The sequence below is a fragment of the Bombina bombina genome, chromosome 9 (genome assembly GCF_027579735.1).
Source record: "Bombina bombina isolate aBomBom1 chromosome 9, aBomBom1.pri, whole genome shotgun sequence".
NCBI lineage: Eukaryota > Metazoa > Chordata > Amphibia > Anura > Bombinatoridae > Bombina > Bombina bombina.
The window spans coordinates 24,263,921-24,291,218 of record NC_069507.1 but is presented as its reverse complement, the minus strand read 5'-3'; the positions used below and the strand labels follow the sequence as shown (position 1 = coordinate 24,291,218).

General features: G+C 41.3%; 1 protein-coding gene across 1 annotated transcript in view; it reads right to left on the bottom strand.

The window, feature by feature from the left end:
• PSD (pleckstrin and Sec7 domain containing) overlaps nt 1-27,298 on the bottom strand; it is a 325,502-nt gene that overhangs the window by 197,666 nt on the left and 100,538 nt on the right. Inside the window, 3 exon segments of the mRNA XM_053692857.1 lie at nt 2,440-2,529; nt 22,146-22,184; nt 22,186-22,205. Coding sequence (XP_053548832.1) covers nt 2,440-2,529; nt 22,146-22,184; nt 22,186-22,205 — 149 coding nt within the window.

Here is a 27,298-nt window from a genome sequence, read left to right as displayed (position 1 = left end):
TTAGTTAGTGGTGGTGATGTGGGAGGCCAGATGTTTAGGGGTTAATAAGTTTATTTTGTGGCAGCGGTGTTGAGGAGCGGCGGAATAGGGGTGTTTAGACTTGGGGTTTATGTTAGGGTGTTAGGTGTAAACATTACTTGTTTCCATCATAGAAATCAATGGGTTATATTTCTTTGTCTTGCAGCATCGAACATAAGCTTTCACTGCTTCAGACTCCCATTGATTTCTATGGCATCCGCAGCCTCCAGGGTGGCGGATTGAAAACCAGGTACGCTGGGTCGGAAAAGACGCGAGAGCGTACCTGTTAACTATTTGATAAATGGGAAAAAATGTCAAATAGAGCCGAATGTAATGAAGTAAGCATCGATCTGCGTAGGATTAAGATCGCCGGTTCGTATGTTACGTCACGATTTTCAACATTTGTCGGTCTGTAGGCTTTGATAACTAGGTCGGATCAATCTCGCAACAATTATGATGCGAAATTCCGGCTTATTTGCAGTTGACAGCTTGATAGATAGGCCCCAATATCTCAATAGGATGTTTTATATGATGTAATTTATTTGGAAACATCTGTACAATTGATATCAATATTGTAATGATTGCCAATAAAAATAAACATATAAAAAATAAAAAAAGAGGGACCAACCTATTTCATCTTCTAAAACCGTTAAGTAAAGAGTTTGAAAATATTGGCAAAAAGTTCCGCACCTGACTGTACATAATGAAGTTTGCCTCTGATGATTTTCTAATACTGTAGAATATGGCCATGTGAGTTTCTAGATAATGTAAATCGTGGTTTTTCAAAAACACAATATTTGAGACTTCTATTAACTGTAGAAACCTGTGCAAAAGATCATAGTTGCCAATAAACAAAACAAATGGCAAACAGTTAAATCCTGATTGCAGATATGAGATTGCTGAGAGAAATCCACGTAGGAAGCCGAAATTACTGTAACTTATAATGACCAAAATGTGAACATCAAAGGAAAACAAACATTTTAAGAGTGCGAAGGCTAAAAGCAGCTAAACGCTAAGCTGTACAGGATATCACTTATATGTTTTATATATATATATATATATATATATATATATATACATGCTGAATATAGGTTTAAGGAATCTAGGCCATGCGGTAGATTTATCATAGTGCGAGCGGACATGATACAATGTATCGTATCATGTCCGCTGCACATCAATAAATGCCAACAGCATCTGCTGTCGGCATTTATCATTGCACCAGCAGTTCTGGTGCAATGCTGTCCTCTGCAGATTCGCGGCCAATTGGCCGCTAGCAGGGGGTATCAATCAACCTGATCGTATTCGATCATGTTGATTTCTGTTCTAGGCCTCAGAGCAGGCGGATACGTTAAGGAGCAGCGGTCTTTAGAACGCTGCTTCATAACTGCTTGTACGCTGCTTCATAAGTGCTGTTTCCGGCAAGCCTGAAGGCTCACGCGGAAACAGGGGCATCAAGCTCCATACGGAGCTTGATAAATTGTCTCCCATATATTCAGATACGTACATCCAATATGGCGCTGTGACTATTTCAGAGTGTATTGCACATGCGCAAGATAATAGAATTATTCCCAATTGTCTTGGAACGCTAGCAAACATGTATAAAAAAAGGTCAGGTTCGCATTTGACCAGCACCTTTTGTTTGTTGTTTTTAATGCGTCAATTTTGCCTACAAAATAGAGTGCAAACCCCGGAGGTTTGTGATCACTGTAGCCCCTGCTATAACACATAAAAAGGATTAGAAATATTGAAATCAACCCCTATCAGTTTAATCCCACGCATAGGGGTTAAACAAAGTATTACTCGTGTGCTACAAGTATCGCAGCTCCTCAGCAGAACACGCCAGGTGACCAGCAGCTAGACACGAGCACAAACTCGTAATTCGTTGTTTGTTTGACAGCACAAACAAATACACAAATATAACTGATTCACTCAATTCAATCATTAATTTATATAGAGAAAATAATTAATGAATGATCAAATTAACTGATGTTGTATTCATTATTATGGCTAATTGAGCTAATAAACTAATGAAGGCAAGATATTCCAGCTTTGTTATTTATTTTATCATATGAATAAGTAAGTGCACATTTTTACCCATGACTATTGGCAGCTACATGGATATGCCATTCCTGATTGGCTGACCAGCTGTATCATGTTAATGGTCTACAATAAGTTGCAGTTAAACACATCATTTCCAAAGGACACCAATATATAACAGTATTTTATTTTTTCATTAGAATGTTAGAATTACAATTTATATCACTGAACATATTACAAAAACTCCACCCCTCACTACTGGTATTTAAGAAGCTGAAATATAAATGTTGGTTTAACATCTGGCCTTTATGGATAGAGCACATGTATCTTTTCCATCTTTACTGAATCCAGTCACATGTTAAAAAAACACAAATCTACATTTACCTTGAGAAGTTCTCTTGGGAAATCCTTCCCTCCATTTAACCCTTCCAAGTTGCCAATGAATTCTGAGCAGGACATTCTCTTCCCAATGTTCTGAGGAAAGGAAAATTATGAAATAAATGTGATGTAAATGCATTTGCCAGACAATATATCCCATAAACACAACTGTAATTTAATTTTGATCACTAAGGCCTAGATTTAGAGTTCGGCGGTAGCCGTCAAAACCAGCGTTAGAGGCTCCTAACGCTGGTTTTGGCCGCCCGCTGGTATTTGGAGTCAGTGATTAAAGGGTCTAACGCTCACTTTTCAGCCGCGACTTTTCCATACCGCAGATCCCCCTACGCCATTTGCGTAGCCTATCTTTTCAATGGGATCTTCCTAACGCCGGTATTTAGAGTCGTTTCTGCAGTGAGCGTTAGAGCTCTAACGACAAGATTCCAGCCGCCTGAAAATAGCAGGAGTTAAGAGCTTTCTGGCTAACGCCGGTTTATAAAGCTCTTAACTACTGTACCCTAAAGTACACTAACACCCATAAACTACCTATGTACCCCTAAACCGAGGTCCCCCCACATCGCCGCCACTCGATTAAAATTTTTAACCCCTAATCTGCCGACCGCCACCTACGTTATACTTATGTACCCCTAATCTGCTGCCCCTAACACCGCCGACCCCTGTATTATATCTATTAACCCCTAACTTGCCCCCCACAACGTCGCCGCAAGCTACTTAAAATAATTAACCCCTAATCTTCCGACCGCAAATCGCCGCCACCTACGTTATCCCTATGTACCCCTAATCTGCTACCCCTAACATCGCCGACCCCTATGTTATATTTATTAACCCCTAATCTGCCCCCCTCAACGTCGCCGACACCTACCTACACTTATTAACCCCTAATCTGCCGAGCGGACCTGAGCGCTACTATAATAAAGTTATTAACCCCTAATCCGCCTCACTAACCCTATCATAAATAGTATTAACCCCTAATCTGCCCTCCCTAACATCGCCGACACCTACCTTCAATTATTAACCCCTAATCTTCCGATCGGAGCTCACCGCTATTCTAATAAATGTATTAACCCCTAAAGCTAAGTCTAACCCTAACACTAACACCCCCCTAAGTTAAATATAATTTTTATCTAACGAAATAAATTAACTCTTATTAAATAAATAATTCCTATTTAAAGCTAAATACTTACCTGTAAAATACATCCTAATATAGCTACAATATAAATTATAATTATATTATAGCTATTTTAGGATTAATATTTATTTTACAGGCAACTTTGTAATTATTTTAACCAGGTACAATAGCTATTAAATAGTTAAGAACTATTTAATAGTTACCTAGTTAAAATAATAACAAATTTACCTGTAAAATAAATCCTAACCTAAGATATAATTAAACCTAACACTACCCTATCAATAAAATAATTAAATAAACTACCTACAATTACCTACAATTAACCTAACACTACACTATCAATAAATTAATTAAACACAATTGCTACAAATAAATACAATTAAATAAACTATCTAAAGTACAAAAAATAAAAAAGAACTAAGTTACAGAAAATAATAAAATATTTACAAACATAAGAAAAATATTACAACAATTTTAAACTAATTACACCTACTCTAAGCCCCCTAATAAAATAACAAAGCCCCCCAAAATAAAAAATTCCCTACCCTATTCTAAAATACAAATATTACAAGCTCTTTTACCTTACCAGCCCTGAACAGGGCCCTTTGCGGGGCATGCCCCAAGAATTTCAGCTCTTTTGCCTGTAAAAAAAAACATACAATACCCCCCCCCAACATTACAACCCACCACCCACATACCCCTAATCTAACCCAAACCCCCCTTAAATAAACCTAACACTACCCCCCTGATGATCTTCCTACCTTGTCTTCACCATGCCAGGTTCACCGATCCGTCCTGGCTCCAAGATCTTCATCCAACCCAAGCGGGGGCTAGACATCCACTGAAGAAGTCCAGAAGAGGGTCCAAAGTCTTCCTCCTATCCGGCAAGAAGAGGACATCCGGACCGGCAAACATCTTCTCCAAGCGGCATCTTCTATCTTCTTCCATCCGATGACGACCGGCTCCATCTTGAAGACCTCCAGCGCGGATCCATCCTCTTCTTCCGACGACTAGACGACGAATGACGGTTCCTTTAAGGGACGTCATCCAAGATGGCGTCCCTCGAATTCCGATTGGCTGATAGGATTCTATCAGCCAATCGGAATTAAGGTAGGAATTTTCTGATTGGCTGATGGAATCAGCCAATCAGAATATAGTTCAATCCGATTGGCTGATCCAATCAGCCAATCAGATTGAGCTCGCATTCTATTGGCTGATCGGAACAGCCAATAGAATGCGAGCTCAATCTGATTGGCTGATTGGATCAGCCAATCGGATTGAACTATATTCTGATTGGCTGATTCCATCAGCCAATCAGAAAATTCCTACCTTAATTCCGATTGGCTGATAGAATCCTATCAGCCAATCGGAATTCGAGGGACGCCATCTTGGATGACGTCCCTTAAAGGAACCGTCATTCGTCGTCTAGTCGTCGGAAGAAGAGGATGGATCCGCGCTGGAGGTCTTCAAGATGGAGCCGGTCGTCATCGGATGGAAGAAGATAGAAGATGCCGCTTGGAGAAGATGTTTGCCGGTCCGGATGTCCTCTTCTTGCCGGATAGGAGGAAGACTTTGGACCCTCTTCTGGACTTCTTCAGTGGATGTCTAGCCCCCGCTTGGGTTGGATGAAGATCTTGGAGCCAGGACGGATCGGTGAACCTGGCATGGTGAAGACAAGGTAGGAAGATCATCAGGGGGGTAGTGTTAGGTTTATTTAAGGGGGGTTTGGGTTAGATTAGGGGTATGTGGGTGGTGGGTTGTAATGTTGGGGGGGGGGTATTGTATGTTTTTTTTTACAGGCAAAAGAGCTGAAATTCTTGGGGCATGCCCCGCAAAGGGCCCTGTTCAGGGCTGGTAAGGTAAAAGAGCTTGTAATATTTGTATTTTAGAATAGGGTAGGGAATTTTTTATTTTGGGGGGCTTTGTTATTTTATTAGGGGGCTTAGAGTAGGTGTAATTAGTTTAAAATTGTTGTAATATTTTTCTTATGTTTGTAAATATTTTATTATTTTCTGTAACTTAGTTCTTTTTTATTTTTTGTACTTTAGATAGTTTATTTAATTGTATTTATTTGTAGCAATTGTGTTTAATTAATTTATTGATAGTGTAGTGTTAGGTTAATTGTAGGTAATTGTAGGTAGTTTATTTAATTATTTTATTGATAGGGTAGTGTTAGGTTTAATTATATCTTAGGTTAGGATTTATTTTACAGGTAAATTTGTTATTATTTTAACTAGGTAACTATTAAATAGTTCTTAACTATTTAATAGCTATTGTACCTGGTTAAAATAATTACAAAGTTGCCTGTAAAATAAATATTAATCCTAAAATAGCTATAATATAATTATAATTTATATTGTAGCTATATTAGGATTTATTTTACAGGTAAGTATTTAGCTTTAAATAGGAATCATTTATTTAATAAGAGTTAATTTATTTCGTTAGATAAAAATTATATTTAACTTAGGGGGGTGTTAGTGTTAGGGTTAGACTTAGCTTTAGGGGTTAATACATTTATTAGAATAGCGGTGAGCTCCGGTCGGCAGATTAGGGGTTAATAATTGAAGGTAGGTGTCGGCGATGTTAGGGAGGGCAGATTAGGGGTTAATACTATTTATGATAGGGTTAGTGAGGCGGATTAGGGGTTAATAACTTTATTATAGTAGCGCTCAGGTCCGCTCGGCAGATTAGGGGTTAATAAGTGTAGGCAGGTGTCGGCGACGTTGTGGGGGGCAGATTAGGGGTTAATAAATATAACATAGGGGTCGGCGATGTTAGGGCAGCAGATTAGGGGTACATAGGGATAACGTAGGTGGCGGCGGTTTACGGAGCGGCAGATTAGGGGTTAAAAGTGTAATGCAGGGGTCAGCGATAGCGGGGGCGGCAGATTAGGGGTTAATAAGTGTAAGGTTAGGGGTGTTTAGACTCGGGGTACATGTTAGAGTGTTAGGTGCAGACGTAGGAAGTGTTTCCCCATAGGAAACAATGGGGCTGCGTTAAGAGCTGAACGCTGCTTTTTTGCAGGTGTTAGGTTTTTTTTCAGCTCAAACTGCCCCATTGTTTCCTATGGGAGAATCGTGCACGAGCACGTTTTTGATGCCGGCCGCGTCCGTAAGCAACTCTGGTATCGAGAGTTGCATTTGCGGTAAATATGCTCTACGCTCCTTTTTTGGAGCCTAACGCAGCATTTGTTTGAAATCTCGATACCAGAGTTAAATTTATGGTGCGGCCAGAAAAAAACCCGCGGAGCGTTAACAGCCCTTTTACCGCCGAACTCCAAATCTAGGCCATAGTTTTGTGCTATGGACATAACAGAAGCTTCTAGCGCCAGTGGCGACAAACAGAAGCTTCTAGCGCCTGATGACAAACAGAAGCTTCTAGGGCCTGACTACAAACAGAAGCTTCTAGGGCCTGACTACAAACAGAAGCTTCTAGGGCCTGTCTACAAACAGAAGCTTTTAGCGCCTGGCGACAAACAGAAGCTTCTTGCGCCCGACTACAAACAGAAGCTTTTAGTGCCTGGCGACAAATAGATGCTTCTTGCGCCTGACTACAAACAGAAGCTTCTAGCAACAGTGGCGACAAACAGAAGCTTCTAGCGCCAGTGGCGACAAACAGAAGCTTCTAGCGCCTGGTGACAAACAGAAACTTCTAGCGACTGGCGACAAACAGAAGCTTCTAGCGTCTGGCGACAAACAGAAACTTCTAGCGCCTGGCGACAAATAGAAGCTTCTAGCACCTGGCGACAAACAGAAACTTCTAGCGCCTGGCGACAAACAGAAGATTCTAGCGCCTGGTGACAAACAGAAGTTTCTAGCGCCTGGCAACAAAGAGAAACTTCTAGCGCCTGGCGACAAACAGAAGCTTCTTGCGCCTGACTACAAACAGAAGCTTCTAGCGCCTGGCGACAAACAGAAGCTTCTAGCGCCTGACTACAAACAGAAGCTTCTAGCGCCTGACTACAAACAGTAGCTTCTAGCGCCTGACTACAAACAGAAGCTTCTAGCGCCTGGCGACAAAAAGAAGCTTCTAGTGCCTGGCGACAAACAGAAGCTTCTAGCGCCTGACTACAAACAGAAGCTTCTAGCGCCTGACTACAAACAGAAGCTTCTAGTGCCTGGCGACATACAGAAGCTTCTAGCACCGGGCAACATACAGAAGCTTCTAGCGCCTGGAGACAAACAGAAGCTTCTAGCGCCTGGAGACAAACAGAAGCTTCTAGCGCCTAGCGACATACAGAAGCTTCTAGCGCCTGGCGACATACAGAAGCTTCTAGCGCTGGGCAACAAACAGAAGCATCTAGCGCCTGGAAACATACAGAAGCTTCTAGCGCCGGGCAAGAAACAGAAGCTTCTAACGCCTGGCAACAAACAGAAGCTTCTAGCGCCTGGCGACAAACAGAAGCTTCTAGCGCCTGACTACAAACAGAAGCTTCTAGCGCCTGGCGACATACAGAAGCTTCTAGCGCCGGGCAACAAACAGAAGCTTCTAGCGCCTGGAAACATACAGAAGCTTCTAGCGCCGGGCAACAAACAGAAGCTTCTAGCGCCAGGCAACAAACAGAAGCTTCTAGCACCGGGCGACAAACAGAAGCTTCTAGCGCCTGACTACAAACAGAAACTTCTAGCGCCTGACTACAAACAGAAACTTCTAGCGCCTGGAGACAAACAGAAGCTTCTAGCACCTGACTACAAACAGAAGCTTCTAGCGCCTGGAGACAAACAGAAGCTTCTAGCACCTGACTACAAACAGAAGCTTCTAGCGCCTGGAGACAAACAGAAGCTTCTAGCACCTGACTACAAACAGAAGCTTCTAGGGCCTGACTACAAACAGAAGCTTCTAGCGCCTGGAGACAAACAGAAGCTTCTAGCGCCTGACTACAAACAGAAGCTTCTAGCGCCTGGAGACAAACAGAAGTTTCTAGCACCTGACTACAAACAGAAGCTTCTAGCGCCTGGAGACAAACAGAAGCTTCTAGCGCCTGACTACAAACAGAAGCTTCTAGCGCCTGGAGACAAACAGAAGCTTCTAGCGCCTGACTACAAACAGAAGCTTCTAGCGCCTGGAGACATACAGAAGCTTCTAGCGCCGGGCAACAAACAGAAGCTTCTAGCGCGGGGCAACAAACAGAAGCTTCTAGCGCCTTGCGACAAACAGAAGCTTCTAGCGCCTGGAGACAAACAGAAGCTTCTAGCGCCTGGCGACAAACAGAAGCTTCTAGCGCCTGACCACAAACAGAAGCTTCTAGCGTCTGACTAAAAACAGAAGCTTCTAGCGCCTGGAGACAAACAGAAGCTTCTAGCGCCTGGCGACATACAGAAGCTTCTAGCGCCGGGCAACAAACAGAAGCTTCTAGCGCCTGGAGACAAACAGAAGCTTCTAGCGCCTGGCGACATACAGAAGCTTCTAGCGCCTAGCGACATACAGAAGCTTCTAGCGCCGGGCAACAAACAGAAGCTTCTAGCGCCTGGCGACATACAGAAGCTTCTAGCGCCTGGCGACATACAGAAGCTTCTAGCGCCGGGCAACAAACAGAAGCTTCTAGAGCCGGGCAACAAACAGAAGCTTCTAGCGCCGGGCAACAAACAGAAGCTTCTAGCGCCGGGCAACAAACAGAAGCTTCTAGAGCCGGGCAACAAACAGAAGCTTCTAGCACCTGGCAACAAACAGAAGCTTCTAGCGCCTGGTGACAAACAGAAGCTTCTAGCGCCTGACTACAAACAGAAGCTTCTAGCGCCTGGAGACAAACAGAAGCTTCTAGCGCCTGACTACAAACAGAAGCTTCTAGCGCCTGGTGACAAACAGAAGCTTCTAGCGCCTGACTACAAACAGAAGCTTCTAGCGCCTGGAGACAAACAGAAGCTTCTAGCGCCTGGCGACAAACAGAAGCTTCTAGCGCCTGGAGACAAACAGAAGCTTCTAGCACCTGACTACAAACAGAAGCTTCTAGCGCCTGGAGACAAACAGAAGCTTCTAGCGCCTGACTACAAACAGAAGCTTCTAGCGCCTGACTACAAACAGAAGCTTCTAGCGCCTGATGACAAACAGAAGCTTCTAGCGCCTGGCGACAAACAGAAGCTTCTAGCGCCTGGCTGCAAACAGAAGTTTCTAGCGCTTGGTGACAAACAGAAGCTTCTAGCACCTGACTACAAACAGAAGTTTCCAGCGCTTGGTGACAAACAGAAGCTTCTAGCGCCTGACTACAAACAGAAGTTTCTAGCGCTTGGCGACAAACAGAAGTTTATAACATTTAAACCTATACATTTCTGCCTGTTTCTAAGCCACTTCAGACAGCTTCTTATCACATGCTTTTTTTATTAACTTTTCACAACAGGAGACTGCTAGTTCATGTGAGCCATATAAATAACATTGTGCTCTCTCCCATGGAGTTGTGCATACACTGAACTAATTGGCTAAAATGCCAAGTCAATAGATAAATATAACAGTGTTGGTTATGCAAAACTGGGGAATGGGTAATAAAGGGATTATCTATCTTTTTAAACAATAACAATTTTGGAGTTGACTGTCCCTTTTATCTAGTATAAAAAAGAATGTCCAGTTTCCTCCCCTTTAATGAATATATATTCCACATTACTGATAAAACCTGCATTCCCACTACATCTCCTATCTACTTAATCTTCTTTCTGCCACAAACACTTTCCTATGGCACCCATCACTGTATTACGTAATGTTCTGGAACTAAAACATGAAATAACAGTTTGTCTATCACCAACTAGCTCATTCAGCTTTGTGATTGATTTGACACCAGCTAAACATTATTAGATCCCATAACTTCAGCTGCTACTGACTTTTTTTTCACCCACAGTTTTTTGGGCAGATAATATGCCAAAAATATGCAGTGGCAATTTTATAAAGTCAAATCAACATATAACATAATTTATGTAAGAACTTATCTGATAAATTAATTTATTTCATATTGGCAAGAGTCCATGAGCTAGTGACGTATGGGATATACAATCCTACCAGGAGGGGCAAAGTTTCCCAAACCTCAAAATGCCTCACCACACCCACAATTCAGTTTAATGAATAGCCAAGTAGTGGGGTGATAGAAAAACATAATTTATGCTTACCTGATAAATTTATTTCTCTTGTGATGTATCGAGTCCAGGGATTCATCCTTACTTGTGGGATATTCTCCTCCCCTACAGGAAGTGGCAAAGAGAGCACCCACAGCAGAGCTGCCTATATAGCTCCCCCCTTAGCTCCAATCCCCAGTCATTCGACCGAAGGCTAGGAAGAAAAAGGAGAAACCATAGGGTGCAGTGGTGACTGAAAGTTTTAAATAAAAATATATATGCCTGTCTTAAAAAACAGGGCGGGCGTGGACTCGATACATCACAAGAGAAATAAATTTATCAGGTAAGCATAAATTATGTTTTCTCTTGTAAGATGTATCGAGTCCACGGATTCATCCTTACTTGTGGGATACCAATACCAAAGCTTTAGGACACGGATGAAGGGAGGGACAAGACAGGGACCTTAAACGGAAGGCACCACTGCTTGTAGAACCTTTCTCCCAAAAATAGCCTCCGAAGAAGCAAAAGTATCGAATTTGGAAAATTTGGAAAAAGTATGAAGCGAAGACCAAGTCGCCACCTTACAAATCTGTTCAACAGAAGCCTCATTTTTAAAAGCCCATGTGGAAGCCACAGCTCTAGTAGAATGAGCAGTAATCCTTTCAGGAGGCTGCTGGCCACTGGCCAGCAGTCTCATAGGCCAAACGGATGATGCTTTTCAGCCAAAAGGAAAGAGAGGTAGCCGTAGCCCTTTGACCTCTCCTTTTACCAGAATAAACAACAAACAAAGAAGATGTTTGACGGAAATCTTTAGTTGCTTGTAAGTAGAATTTTAAAGCACGAACCACATCAAGATTGTGTAACAGACGTTCCTTCTTAGATGAAGGATTAGGACACAAAGAAGGAACCACAATCTCTTGAGTGATATTCTTGTTAGAAACAACCTTAGGAAGAAACCCAGGTTTGGTACGTAAAACCACCTTATCTGCATGGAAAACAAGGTAAGGGGAATCACATTGTAAAGCAGATAGCTCAGAAACTCTTCGAGCCGAAGAGATAGCTACTAAAAAGAAAACTTTCCAAGATAGAAGCTTAATATCTATGGAATGCATAGGTTCAAATGGAACCCCTTGAAGAACTTTAAGAACTAAGTTTAGGCTCCATGGCGGAGCAACAGGTTTAAATACAGGCTTGATTCTGACCAAAGCCTGACTAAATGCTTTAACGTCTGGGACATCTGCCAGATGTTTGTGAAGTAGAATAGACAAAGCAGATATTTGTCCTTGTAGGGAACTAGCAGATAATCCCTTCTCCAAACCTTCTTGGAGAAAAGACAATATTCTAGGAATCCTAATCTTACTCCACGAGTAACCTTTGGATTCACACCAATAAAGATATTTGCGCCAAATCTTATGATAAATCTTCCTGGTGACAGGCTTTCTAGCCTGAATCAGGGTATCAATGACCGATTCAGAGAAACCACGCTTTGATAAAATCATGCATTCAATCTCCAAGCAGTCAGATGCAGAGAAATTAGATTTGGATGCGTGAACGGGCCATGGATTAGAAGGTCCCGCCTCATTGGCAGAGTCCACGGTGGAACCGAGGACATGTCCACTAGGTCTGCATACCAAGTCCTGCGTGGCCACGCAGGAGCTATCAGAATTACCGAAACTCTCTCCTGCTTGATTCTGGCAACCAGACGTGGGAGGAGAGGAAACGGTGGAAATACATAGGCCAGATTGAAGGACCAAGGCACTGCTAGAGCATCTATCAGTACCGCCTTGGGCTCCCGGGACCTAGACCCCGTAACGAGGAAGTTTGGCATTCTGACGAGACACCATTAGATCCAATTCTGGTGTGCCCCATAGCTGAATCAGCTGGGCGAATACCTCCGGATGGAGTTCCCACTCCCCCGGATGAAGAGTCTGATGACTTAGAAAATCCGCCTCCCAGTTCTCTACTCCTGGGATGTGGATTGCTGAGAGATGGCAAGAGTGATCCTCTGCCCACCGGATTATTTTGGTTACCTCCATTATCGCTAGAGAACTCCTTGTTCCTCCCTGATGATTGATATAAGCTACAGTCGTGATGTTGTCAGACTGAAACCTGATCAATTTGGCCGCAGCAAGCTGAGGCCACGCCTGAAGTGCATTAAAAATCGCTCTCAGTTCTAAAATGTTTATTGGGAGGAGAGCTTCCTCCCAAGACCATAATCCCTGTGCTTTCAGGGAATTCCAGACTGCACCCCAGCCTAGCAGGCTGGCATCTGTCATTACAATGAGCCATTCTGGCCTGTGGAAGCACATTCCCTGAGACAGGTGGTCCTGAGACAACCACCAGAGAAGAGAATCTCTGGTCTCCTGGCCCAGATGCAGTTGAGGAGATAAATCTGCATAATCCCCATTCCACTGTTTGAGCATGCATAGTTGCAGTGGTCTGAGGTGTAGACGGGCAAAAGGAACTATGTCCATTGCCGCTACCATGAGTCCAATTACCTCCATACACTGAGCCACTGATGGCCGAGGAATGGAATGAAGAGCTCGGCAAGTGGATAAGAGTTTTAACTTTCTGACCTCCGTCAGAAATATTTTCATTTCTACCAAGTCTATCAGAGTCCCTAGGAAGGAAACTCTTGTAAGAGGGAAGAGAGAACTCTTTTTTATGTTCACCTTCCATCCGTGAGATGTCAGAAAAGCCAACACGATGTCTGTGTGAGACTTGGCTAGCTGGAAAGTCGACGCCTGAATTAAGATGTCGTCTAGATAAGGTGCCACTGCTATGCCCCGTGGTTGTAGAACCGCCAGAAGGGACCCTAGCACTTTTGTGAAAATTCTGGGAGCCGTGGCCAACCCGAAGGGAAGGGCCACAAACTGGTAATGCCTGTTTAGAAAGGCGAATCTGAGGAATTGATGATGATCTCTGTGAATATGGATGTGTAGATACTCATCCTTTAAGTCCACGGTAGTCATATATTGACCCTCCTGGATCAGAGGTAGCATAGTCCGAATAGTCTCCATCTTGATGAACCTTTGCGGAACTTGTTTAGAATTTTGAGATCCAAGATTGGTCTGAAAGTTCCCTCTTTCTTGGGAATCACAAACAGGTTTGAATAAAACCCTAGCCCCTGTTCCTCCTTTGGGACTGGGCGAATCACCCCCATGGTATGTAGGTCTTCTACACAGCGTAAGAACGCCTCTCTCTTTGTCTGGTTTACAGACAATCGAGAAATGTGAAATCTCCCCCTTGGAAGGGAGCCCTTGAATTCCAGAAGATATCACTGGGACACAATTTATAAAGCCCAGGGATCCTGAACATCTCTTGCCCAAGCCTGAGCAAAGAGAGAGAGTCTGCCCCCTACTAGATCCGGTCCCGGATCGGGGGCTACCCCTTCATGCTGTCTTAGAGGCAGCTGCAGGCTTCTTGGCCTGTTTACCCTTGTTCCATGCCTGGTTAGGTCTCCAGACTGACTTGGATTGGGCAAAATTCCCCTCTTGCTTTGTAGCAGAGGAAGCTGAAGCGGGACCACTCTTAAAATTCCGAAAGGAACGAAAATTATTTTGTTTGTCCCTCATCTTATTTGATCTATCCTGAGGGAGGGCATGACCTTTCCCTCCAGTGATGTCTGAAATAATCTACTTCAGTTCAGGCCCGAATAGGGTCTTACCTTTAAAAGGAATGTTCAAAAGTTTAGATTTAGATGACACATCAGCAGACCAGGACTTAAGTCATAACGCCCTGCGTGCTAAAATGGCAAAACCTGAATTCTTTGCCGTTAATTTAGCCAGTTGAAAAGCGGCATCTGTAATAAAAGAATTAGCCAACTTAAGTGCCTTAATTCTGTCCATAATTTCCTCTAATGGAGTCTCCATTTGAAGAGCCTCTTCTAGAGCCTCAAACCAGAAAGCAGCTGCAGTCGTTACAGGAACAATGCACGCAATAGGTTGGAGAGAAAAACCTTGATGAACAAAAATTTTCTTCAGGAGACCCTCTAATTTTTTATCCATAGGATCTTTGAAAGCACAACTGTCCTCGATAGGTATAGTTGTACGCTTAGACAGAGTAGAAATAGCTCCCTCCACCTTAGGAACTGTCTGCCATGAGTCCCTTATGGTATCAGATATGGGAAACATTTTCTTAAAAACAGGAGGGACAGTGAACGGAATACCTGGTCTATCCCACTCCTTAGCAATAATATTCACAATCCTCTTAGGGACTGGAAAAACATCAGTGTAAACAGGAACCTCTAAGTATCTATCCATTTTACACAATTTCTCTGGGACCACTATAGGGTCACAATCATCTAGAGTTGCTAATACCTCCCTAAGCAATAAGCGGAGGTGTTCAAGCTTAAATTTAAAGGCCGTCATATCAGAATCTGTCTGAGGAAGCGTCTTTCCTGAATCAGAAATTTCTCCCTCAGATATCAAATCCCTCGCCCCTTCAGATCATTGTGAGGGCATATCAGATACGGCTACTAAAGCGTGAGACAGCTCAGCATTTTTCCTTAACCCAGAGCTGACCCGCTTTCCTTGTAAACTAGGCAGTTTGGATAAAACCTCAGTGAGGGTTGTATTCATAACTGTGGCCATGTCTTGTAAAGTAAATGAATGTGACGCACTAGAGGTACTTGGCGTCACTTGTGCGGGCGTTACTGGTTGTGACACTTGGGGAGAGCTAGATGGCGAACCCTCATTTACTTCCGACTGAGAATCATCTATTGCTCTATTTTTAAGTGCTTATATATGTTCTTTATAATTTATAGACATATCAGTACATTTGGGACACATTCTAAGAGGGGGTTCCACAATGGCTTCCAAACATATTGAACAAGGATTTTCCTTGGTATCAGACATGTTAAACAGGCTAGTAATGTAACAAGCAAGCTTGGAAAACACTGTAATCAAAGTAAATAACACTTAGAAATAAAACGGTACTGTGCCTTTAAGAGAAAAAAAGCTGCACAAGTTCTGCAAAACAGTGTAAAAAAGCAGTAAACTTAACAAAATTTTTACAGTAGTATCTTACAGCCTTAGTAACTTTGCACAACTATGCAAATAAACAATTAACCCCTTAATGGCAAAACCGGATTGAAAAAACGTCAAAACCGGTAAAAAAGACTTTCAGCACCTTGCCACAGCTCTGCTGTGGCGCCTACCTGCCCTTCAGAACGATTTGTGGGGAAAACCTCTAGAGAAGCAGTTGGATGACTCTAAGGAAAAGAAACTGCGCAACTGAGGCACGAAAATAGGCCCCTCCCACCTCACTCGATGTTTTGAGGCCTATTAGAAAAACACCTGAGTGTCTCTTAATTAACCATGTGGGTTAAAAAACCCTAACACAAGCCACAATGACCCCTTTAGTCCCTTCAAAAAACGTTATAATTGCATCATTTACTGAACAAACAAAAACGTTTTTTCCTAACAGTGTCACCATCACCAACAAATGAGCCCTTCAAGCAAGCTGAAATTCCTATCCAAGTGTCTGAATACAGCTTACCCTTTCCCAAGCCTTTTCTAGAATAAACACAGTCTGTCTAGAAAAACATAGACTGAACATACCTCATATGCAGCTTAGCATGCAAACCTTTCCCCCAACTGACGTTTTCCTGTACTCTTCAGCCCTTGTGAGAACAGCAGTGGATCTTAGTTACAAAGTGCTAAAATCATAATCCTCCTTGCAGAAATCTTCATCTCTTTTCTGCCAAAGAGTAAATAGTACACACCGGCACCATTTAAAATAACAAACTTTTGCTTGAGAAATAAAAAACTAACATTTTTGTCACCACACTCACTCTGCACTTCCTAGTTACTTAGAGTAGACAAAGAGAATGACTGGGGGGTGGAGCTAAGGGGGGAGCTATATAGGCAGCTCTGCTGTGGGTGCTCTCTTTGCCACTTCCTGTAGGGGAGGAGAATATCCCACAAGTAAGGATGAATCTGTGGACTTGATACATCTTACAAGAGAAAAAGGAGATAAAAGCATCAAAAAAGGAACTGTAAAAATAATTGTGCTTTATACAAAAAACATAACCACCATAAAAGGGTGGGTCTCATGGACTCTTGCCAATATGAAAGAAATGAAATTATCAGGTAATTTCTTACATAAATTATGTTTTCTTTCATGTAATTTGCAAGAGTCCATGAGCTAGTGACATATGGGATAGTAATACCCAAGATGTTGTACTCCACAGAAGAGTCACTAGAGAGGAAGGGATAAAATAAAAACAGCCATTTTCCGCTGAGAAAATTAAATCCACAACCAGAAAAATAAGTTTTTCTCATAATTGAAAAGAAAAAAAACATAAGCAGAGGAATCAAACAGAAACAGCGGCCTGAAGAACTTTTCTATCAAAAACGACTTCTGAAGAAGCAAATACATCAAAACGGTAGAATTTAGTAAATGTATGCAAAGAAGACCAAGTTGCTACTTTGCAAATCTGATCAACTGAAGCTTTATTCTTAAAAGCCCACAAAGTGGAAACTGATCTAGTAGAATGAGCTGTGATTCTCTGAGGCAGGGCCTGACCCGACTCCAAATAAGCCTGATGAATCAAAAGCTTTAACCAGAATGCCAAGGAAATGGCAGAAGCTTTCTGACCTTTCCTAGAACCAGAAAAGACAACAAATAGGCTAGAAGTCTTTCTGAAATCTTTAGTAGCTTCAACATAATATTTCAAAGCTCTTACAACATCCAGAGAATGTAAGGATCTCTCCAAATAATTCTTAGGTTTAGGATACAAAGAGGGGACAACAATTTCCCTATTAATGTTGTTAGAATTCACAACTTTAGTTAAAAATGTAAATGAAGTCCGCAAAACTGCCTTATCTTGATGAAAAATCAGAAAAGGTGACTCACAAGAAAGAGCAGATAATTCAGAAACTCTTCTAGCAGAAGAGATAGCCAAAAGGAACAACACTTTCCAAGAAAGTAGTTTAATATCCAAAGAATGCATAGGCTCAAAAGGAGGAGCCTGTAAAGCTTTCAAATCCAAATTAAAACTCCAAAGAGGAGGGATTGATTTAATGACAGGCTTGATACGGACAAAAGCCTTAACAAAACAGTGAATATCAGGAAGCTTAGCAATCTTTCTGTGAAATAAAACAGAAAGAGCAGAGATGTGTCCCTTCAAGGAACTTGCAGACAAACCTTTATCCAAACCATCCTGAAGAAACTGTAAAATTCTAGGAATTCTAAAAGAATACCAGAAGAATTTTTGAGAAGAACACAATGAAATATAAGTCTTCCAAACTCGATAATAAATTTTGCTAGAAACAGATTTACGAGCCTGTAACATAGTATCAATCACTGAGTCAGAGAAACCTCTATGACTAAGCATTAAGCGTTCAATTTCCATACCTTCAAATTCAATTATTTGAGATCCTGATGGAAAAAACGGTCCTTGAGACAGAAGGTCTGGTCTTAAAGGAAGTGGCCAAGGTTGACAACTGGACATCCAGACAAGGTATGCATACCAGAACCTGTGAGGCCATGCTGGTGCTACCAGAAACACAAACGATTGTTCCATGAGGATCTTGGAGATCACTCTTGGAAGAAGAACTAGAGGCGGGAAGATATAAGCAGGTTGGTAAAACCAAGAACTGCTAACGCATCCACCGACTCCGCCTGAGGATCCCTGAACCTGGACAGGTACCTGGGAAGTTTCTTGTTTAGATGGGAAGCCATCAGATCTATTTCTGGAAGACCCCACATCTGAACAATCGGAAAAAACACATCTGGATGGAGAGACCACTCCCCCGGATGTAATGTCTGACGGCAGAGATAATCCGCTTCCCAATTGTCTACACCTGGGAAATGTACCGCAGAAATTAGACAAGAGCTGGATTCCGCCCAAGAAAGTATCCAAGATACTTCTTTCATAGCTAGGGGACTGCGAGTCCCACCCTGATGATAGACATATGCCACAGTTGTGATATTGTCTGTCTGAAAACAAATGAATGGTTCTCTCTTCAACAGAGGCCAAACCTGAAGAGCTCTGAAAATAGCACGGAGTTCTAAAATATTGATTGGTAACCTCGCCTCTTGAGATTTCCAAACCCCTTGTGCTGTCACTGATCCCCATACAGCTCCCCAACCTGAAAGACTTGCATCTGTGATTAAAGTCCAGGTTGGACAAACAAAAGAGGCTCCTTGAATTATACATGGTGATTTAACCACCAAGTCAGAGAAAGTTAAACATTGGGATTTAAGGATATTAATTGTGATATCTTTGTATAATCCCTGCACCATTGATTCAGCATACAAAGCTGGAGAGGTCTCATATGAAAACAAGCAAAGGGGATCGCGTCCGATGCTGCAGTCATGAGACCTAAAACCTCCATGCACATAGCCACTGAAGGGAATGATTGAGACTGAAGGTTCTGAAAGGCTGAAACCAATTTCATTTGTCTCTTTTCTGTTAGAGTCATGGACACTGAATCTATCTGGAAACCTAAAAAGGTGACCCTTGTCTGAGGAAACAAGGAACTTTTTGGTAAATTGATCCTCCAACCATGTCTTTGAAGAAACAACACTAGTTGATTCGTGTGAGATTCTGCAAAATGTAAAGACTGAGCTAGTACCAAGATATCATCTAAATAAGGAAACACTGCAATACCCTGTAATCTGATTACAGAGAGTAGGGCACCGAGAACTTTTAAAAAAATTCTTGGAGCTGTCGCTAGGCCAAATGGAATTGCAACAAATTGGTAATACTTGTCTAGAATAGAGAATCTCAGAAACCGATAGTGGTCTGGATGAATAGGAAAGTCTATCGTGGACATATAATGACCTTGCTGAACAAAAGGCAGAATAGTCCTTATAGTCACCATTTTGAAAGTTGGCACTCTTACAAAACGGTTCAAAATTTTCAGATCCAGAACTGGCCTGAATTAATTTTCTTTCTTTGGGACAATGAATAGATTTGAATAAAACCCCAGACCCTGTTCCTGAAATGGAACTGGTATAATTACCCCTGAAAGCTCTAGATCTGAAACACACTTCAGAAAAGCCTGAGCCTTCACTGGATTTGCTGGAATGCGAGAGAGAAAAAATCTTCTCACAGGAGGTCTTACTCTGAATCCTATTCGATACTCTTGAGAGACAATGCTCTGAATCCATTGATTTTAGACAGAATCTGCCCAAATGTATTGGAAAAATATTAATCTGCCCCCCACCAGCTGAGCTGGAATGAAGGCCGCACCTTCATGCAGACTTGGGGGCTGGCTTTCGTTTCTAAAAAGGCTTGGATTTATTCCAACTTGAAGAGGGTTTCCAATTGGAACCAGGTTCTTTGGGGGAAGGATTGGCTTTCTCTTCCTTATTCTGTCGAAAAGAACGAAAATGATTAGAAGCTTTAGATTTACCCTTAGATCTTTTATCCTGAGTTAAAAATGCTTTCCTTAGAAAAGATTCAAGTTTCCTATCTAAAGGATCCTTAAAGGAAGTACTATCTTCCATAGGGATAGTATTACGTTTGGCAAGAGTACAGATAACCCCATCAACTTTGGGGATTTTTTCCCAAAACTCCAATCTAATTGCTGGCAAAGGATACTACTTTTTAAACCTAGCAGAAGGAATAAAAAAAGTACCAGGCCTATTCCGTTCCTTTGAAATCATATCAGAAATAGCATCAGGAACTGGAAAAACCTCTGGAGTAACCACAGGAGATTTATAAACAGAATTTAAACTTTTACTAGGTTTAATATCAAGAGGACTAGTTTCCTCAATATCCAAAGTAATCAACACCTCTTTAAACAAGGAACGAATATACTCCATCTTAAAGAGATAAGTAGATTTGTCAGTATCAATATCTGAGGTAGGATCTTCTGAATCAGATAGATCCTCATCAGAGGAGGATAAATCAGTATGTTGTCGGCCATTTGAAATTTCATCAACTTTATGAGAAGTTTTAAAAGACCTTTTACGTTTATTAGAAGGCAGAATAGCAGACAAAGCTTTCTGAATCTCATCAGCAATAAAATCTTTTATATTCACAGAGATATCATGTACATTAGATGTTGAAGGAACAACAGGCATTGTAGTAGTACTGATGGATACATTCTCTGCATGTAAAAGCTTATCATGACAACTGTTACATACTACCACTGGAGATATAATATCTGCTAACTTACAACAGATACATTTATCTTTGGTAGAACTGTTATCAGGCAGCAGGAATCCAACAGTGGTTTCTGAGACAGGATCAGATTGAGACATCTTGCAAATGTAAGAGAAAAAACAACATATAAATCAAAATTATCAATTTCCTTATATGGCAGTTTCAGGAATGGGAAACAAATGCAAACAGCATAGCCCTCTGAGCATAGAAAAAGGCAAGAGGCATATAGGAAGTGGGGTTTAAATAAATAAATAAATAATTTGGCGCCAAGTATGACGTGCAACGCAAAATTATTATTTTTTTGGTGCTAACAACATCCGGAAATGACGCAACTCGCGTCATGGCAGACACAACCTGGCGTCAACTAAGACGCCGGAAATGGCAAATTTGCGTCACCGAACGTACCTTCATGCCCAAAAAATTATTGCGCCAAGAATGACGCAATAAATATTAGCATTTTGCGGCCTCGTGAGCCTAATTTTGCCCGCGAAGATAAATGAAAACAGTCGATTGTGAAGAAAAGACTATACCCCAGGTAAGAAAAAAGAACTTCCTAAATATGTTTTCCCAATTTTGAAACTGACAGTCTGCAAAAGGAAATATACATAAACCTGACTCATGGCAAATATAAGTACAATACATATATTTAAAACTTTACATTAATACATAAAGTGCCAAACCATAGCTGAAAGTGTCTTAAGTAATGAAAACATACTTACCGAAAGACACCCATCCACATATAGCAGACAGCCAAACCATTACTGAAACACAGTTATCAGTAGAGTAATGGAATATGAGAGTATATCGTCGATCTGAAAAGGGATAGGAGATGAATCTCTACAACCGATAACAGAGAACCTATGAAAAGATTTCCCGCAAGGAAAACCATAGAATTCAATAAGTGAATACTCCCTTCACATCCCTCTGACATTCACTGTACTCTGAAGGAATCGGGATTCAAAAATGCTGAGAAGCGCATATCAACGTAGAAAATCTTAGCACAAACTTACTTCACCACCCTCCATAGGAGGCAAAGTTTTGTAAAACTGAATGTGGGTGTGGTGAAGGTGTATTATAGGCATTTTGAGGTTTGGGAAACTTTGCTCCTCCTGGTAGGATAGGATATCCCATACACACTAGCTCATGGACTCTTGCCAATTACATAAATATATATATATATATATACACAGTATATAAAGCAAATAACATTTCTTTGTTGATTGTGATTTTATTATATTGCTACATTGCTATATATGGGGGTGGTAGTCCACTTATGCACAATAAACTGTTAGCATTTTATCTTGGAAGTTCCTAGAAAATGTCCCAGCACATACAGATATAGCAGTACAGATGATCTCCATGGAAAGTGCATAAGAAACAAGTAATAGGTTCTATGTAAAATACATACGTGTCCGTGTAGGTCAGTGTTCAGCAACATGAGAGCGCAGTGTCAGGGTGTGAACACCATCTACAAAACAAAACAGATTTCAATTTGATTATTTTACTATCCAGTTACTATTCTGAAATAAATACATCTGCATATTATTCTCAGGCTAAGCTTTGCTTAATATACATAATTTTTCTAGCGTTTCTTTAGTGTTATTATTTCATTAACCCCCTTTATGGGGGTTAAGCACTTACTAAAGTACGTAATGCAAATCATGACAAGATCTGACTAACTACAGCAATAGTTATTGTTTGTATGTTGCAGGAAACTGTTGCACTTTATTGTAAATACATCTGATATAGTTAAGATTTCTGTATAACACAAGGGACAATGATCTGACACTTTTTATACTAATGAAGACTGCAACGCCAGCTAACGAATACAATTTAGGAAATGCTACAAGTTTGACATATACACATGGGGAATAAATAGAATTTTGCTGACTCTATAAACATTTTATCAGATATCTTGTACAGGGCACAATGTTCCTAAATTAGTTTCTTTTTCCCTCTTATCTTCTCTAGGGCAAACCTGAGATAAAATATAGTTTTGGAGGAAAAAAGAGATAATTGTTTTTTGTATCTGTAATCAACAAAAATGAGAGTGTTCTGCTAGACAAAAAGTGTATATAGTGCATGATAAAGACGTCTGTTTAAATGGACTACAATTAAATACACCTGACGTGAGATTATGCGAGGCTTCTAAGTCTGAAGGCAGAAATGCCGGGTACCAAAAATGCACTGTGTGAAGGTGCTAATAACAAATAAGACACAATTAAAGGGACAGTAAACACCCTGTAATTAGAAGACATTTCTGTTGTCTTGCTATAGAATAATTTATCAACCAAGTCTAATAAGTTAATAGCCAATCTCCACACCCATTTGCCTCAGAGCTTGAGTTTGCAGACAATAAGGCTAGCCACAGACATTATCTTAGTATAACGGGATCTTTTTTGCAGTTGTTATCTGCTGAAGCCAATTAGGACATATATGTAGCAGGTTGGCATTGAGAAGTCTGCAGTGTGTGATTTGAATACTGAGACTTAAAAAACTACACTTTAAGACAGAGCTAAATAACAGGAAAAGAGGGAAAATAAATTATGAAAGAATTTTGTAAACTTGTATCACTATGCATAACTAAAGTACTTATTTAAAATATCAAGGTATTTACTATCTCTTTAAAGGACAGTAAACACCAGAATTGTGTTGTTTAAAAAGATAGTTTTTCATAACCAACACAGTTATAATAATACACGTTTTTACCTCTGTAATTGCCTTGTATCTAAGCCTCTGCAAGCTGCCCCCTTATTCTTATTCTTTTGACAGACTTCCATTTTAGTCAATCAGTGCTCACTCCTAGGACTTTACATGCATGAGCTCAAAGTTATCTATATGAAACACATGAACTAATGCCGTCGAGTGTGAAAAATTGTCAAAATGCTTTCAGATTAAAGGTGGCCTTCAAGGTCTAAGAAATTAGCATATGAACCTCCAGGTTTAGCTTTCAACTAAGAATACCAAGAGAACAAAGCAAAATTGGTGATAACATTAAATTGGAAAGTTGTTTAACATTACATGCCCTATTTAAATCATGATTTTTTTTTTTACTTGACTGTCCCTTTAAGCAGGTGACTGGAAACCCAAAACTTCCAAAGTAGGGACATAATAACAGGTTGAGATTGGTGCATATCCTAAAAGGGCTAATTAATTAAAAATAGTTTGCAAAAATAAAATTGTCTAAAAATTGCTGCAAGTATATTAAAATATTTTTCAAAAATAAGCTAAATGAGTTACATAGCTATGCTGCCTGTAGCAGCTAACTCCACCCCCCCTTATCAAAGTTTAGACACAGGCATTGTATTTAAACTGAGTTCACAGCTTCTAGGCATGCTCCAGCAGATAATCCCTATTCACTTTTGCATTCTACCAAAACAACAATAGATATACAGTCTTAGAAGGAAATGTGTGGGGGGAGTTAGAGTTGTACAATTCAGAAACGTAAAAGAAAGGGTTAATGGCGAGGCACTGCAGTATAAATTTGCAGGTAAAGTAATTAAAAGTACATATTATATATTTTGTCTCTATCTCAACTTGTTTTACGTCCCTTTAAAGGGACATAATGATGAAAAGATCTCTGTTTCCTTAGAGCAGTTTACTTTTGATTAAATTCTCCTTCCATAGTGAAGTAGTGAATTGATGCTTCTTCAACAAAGGATACCAAGAAAATGAAGCAAATTTGGTAATAGCAGTAAACTGGAAAGTTGTTTAAAAATGTATTCTGTAGCTGAATCGTGAAAGAAACAAAATGGGGTTATGTCCCTTTAAATAGCGCTCTTCATATGCATTTAGATTTCTCTGTCACTTTAAAGCATTCAGAATAACACTGCTGATATCTATAAAAACGAATCTTCACAAAGCTCCAAACGTGAGAGACCCCATTTCTAGTCTAAACCCGTGATATATAATATGGCAGGAGCCCTATTTTCTTCTATAAACAGTAACGGTAATCGCTTTGCTGGTCGCTTGAAGACTTAGCCAGAGAGAACATTACTGCCTATTTGCACATATTTCATGCAAGATTGGCCTAAGTAACTTGACATATTATGATTATCTACTCATTGCTATTCAGCTGTGAGATGAAATAGCATTTAACCCTTTAAACCTTTAACCATGCAACCAATGAATATATGGAGGCCCATTTATCAAGATCTGTATGGAGCTTGGGGGCCCGTGAAGACTCGCCAGAAACAGCAGTTATGAAGCAGTCGGTCCTAAAGATCGCTGTTCTGAGCAGGCGGACAGGATTCGCCACAATTCAGTACGATACGATAGGGTTATTGACACCTTCCTGCTGGCGGCCCCATTGGCCCCGAGTCTGCAGGGGGCGGCGTTGCACGAGCAGCTCTTGTGAGCTGCTGTGCAATGCTGAATACGGTGAGCGTATGCTCTTCGCATTCAGCGTTCAGCGACGTCTTGCGGACCTGATCTGCACTGTGTCCACTGCCTCAATGTATTCACTCTACTCTACTGCTTTGTAATCTTTGTAAAACCTTTCTCCCAAAAACCGCTTTCCGCAGAAGCAAAAACGTCAAATTTGTAAAACTTGTAAAAGTGTGTAAGGAGGACCAGGTAGCCGCCTTACAAATTCGCTCCATAGAGGCCTCATTCTTAAAGGCCCAAGACAAAGCCACAGCTCTAGTTGAATGAGCCGTGATCCTCTGAGGAGGCTTATGTAACGCTGTCTCATAAACCAAGTGAATCAAGCTCCTCAACCAAAAAGACAAAGAAGTAGCAGAGGCCCTTTGCCCCTTGCGCTCCCAGAATACACCACAAAAAGAGATGAAGACTGTCTGAAATAATTTGTAGCCTGAAGATAGAACTTCAAGGCACGAACCACATCCAGGTTATGAAGTAACCTCTCCTTTGAAGAGAAGGGTTAGGACACAAAGAAGGAACAACTAATTTCCTGATTGATGTTACGGTTAAACATCACCTTGGGGAGAAATCCCAACCCAGTGCGAAGTACAGGCTTATCCGCATGAAACACCAGATAAGGAGGGTCACATTGCAAGACAGCTAGTTCAGATACTCTACGTGCCGATGCAATAGCCAACAGAGCAGAACCTTCCAGGATAGAATCTTAATGTCTATGGAATGCATAGGTTCAAACGGAATCCTCTACAACAGTGATTTTTAACCTTTTTTTGCCGTGGCACACTTTTTACATTAAAAAATCCTGTGGCACACCACCATCCCAAAATTTAAAAAAAATCACACATTGTAGCCTAATACAGCATATATATATATATACACATACACACAAACACACAACATACTGTATGTATTGTGCTGTTATGCCATGCCTCCTACAAACTACCCCTGCACTGGGAGTAAAAATCAAGCAAAGTTTAAAAAATAAGTCACACACTGTTGTCAGTCTGCCATGGCACACCTGAGGATCTCTCACGGCACACTGGTTAAAAACACTGCTCTACAAAACCTTAATACTAAGTTTAAGCTCCAATGCGGAGCCAACTGTCTAAAGACAGGCCTGATTCTAGACAGAGCCTGAACAAAAGATTGAATGTCAGGAGCTCAGCGAGTCTCCTATGCAACAAAACTGATAATGCTGAAATCTGTCCCTTTAAGGGAACTAGCGGCAAGACCCTTCTCCAAACCATCTTGGAGAAAGGACAGAATTCTAGATACCTTCACCTTATGCCAAGATATCCATGCTTCTCACACCACGACAAGTAAGTCCTCCACACCTTATGGTAGATGCGACGATTGACTGGCTTCCTTGCCTGAATTAGAGTATCAATCACACTTCAAAAAAGCCTCTCTTGCTAAGACTAGACGTTCAATCTGCACGCAGTCAGCCTCAGAGAATCTAGATTTCGATGTTGAAAGGGGCCCTGTGACAGCAGATCCCTGCGATAGGGTCACCTCCACGGGGGAGAGAACGACATCCCCACCAGATCCACAAACCACGTCCTTCGTGGCCATGAAAGAGCAATCAGAATAGCCGAGGCCCGCTCCTGTTTGATGTGTGCCACTACTCATGGTAGAAGTGGAAAAATGTAAGCAAGGCTGAATCCCCAAGGAACCAATTAGGCATCTATCAGCTCTGCCTGGGATCCCTGGACCTCGATCCATATCGAGGTAGTTTGCAACTGAGTCTAGACACCATGAGATCTATCTCCAGCGTTCCCCATCTGTGACAAATCTCCGCAAACACCTTGAGTGTGAAGAGACCATTCCCCCGGATGGAAGGACTGTCTGCAGAGAAAGTCCACTTTGCAGTTGTCCACACCGGAATGTTAATCACTGAGAGCGAGCAGTCGTGGGACTTCCGCCCACTCCAGGATCCGAGACACCTCCCTCATTGCGAGGAGCTCCTCGTACCCCTTTGATGGTTGATGTAAGCCACCAAGGTAATATTGTCGGTCTGGAATCTGATAAAACTGACCGATCCCAGAGAAGGCCAAGCCTTCAGAGCATTGTAGATTGCTTGTAGTTCTAGGATGTTGATCGGAAGGAGAGACGCCTCCCTGGACAACTTTCCTTGTGCCATCCTGGCACCCCAAACAGCTCCCCAACCTGACAGACTGGTGT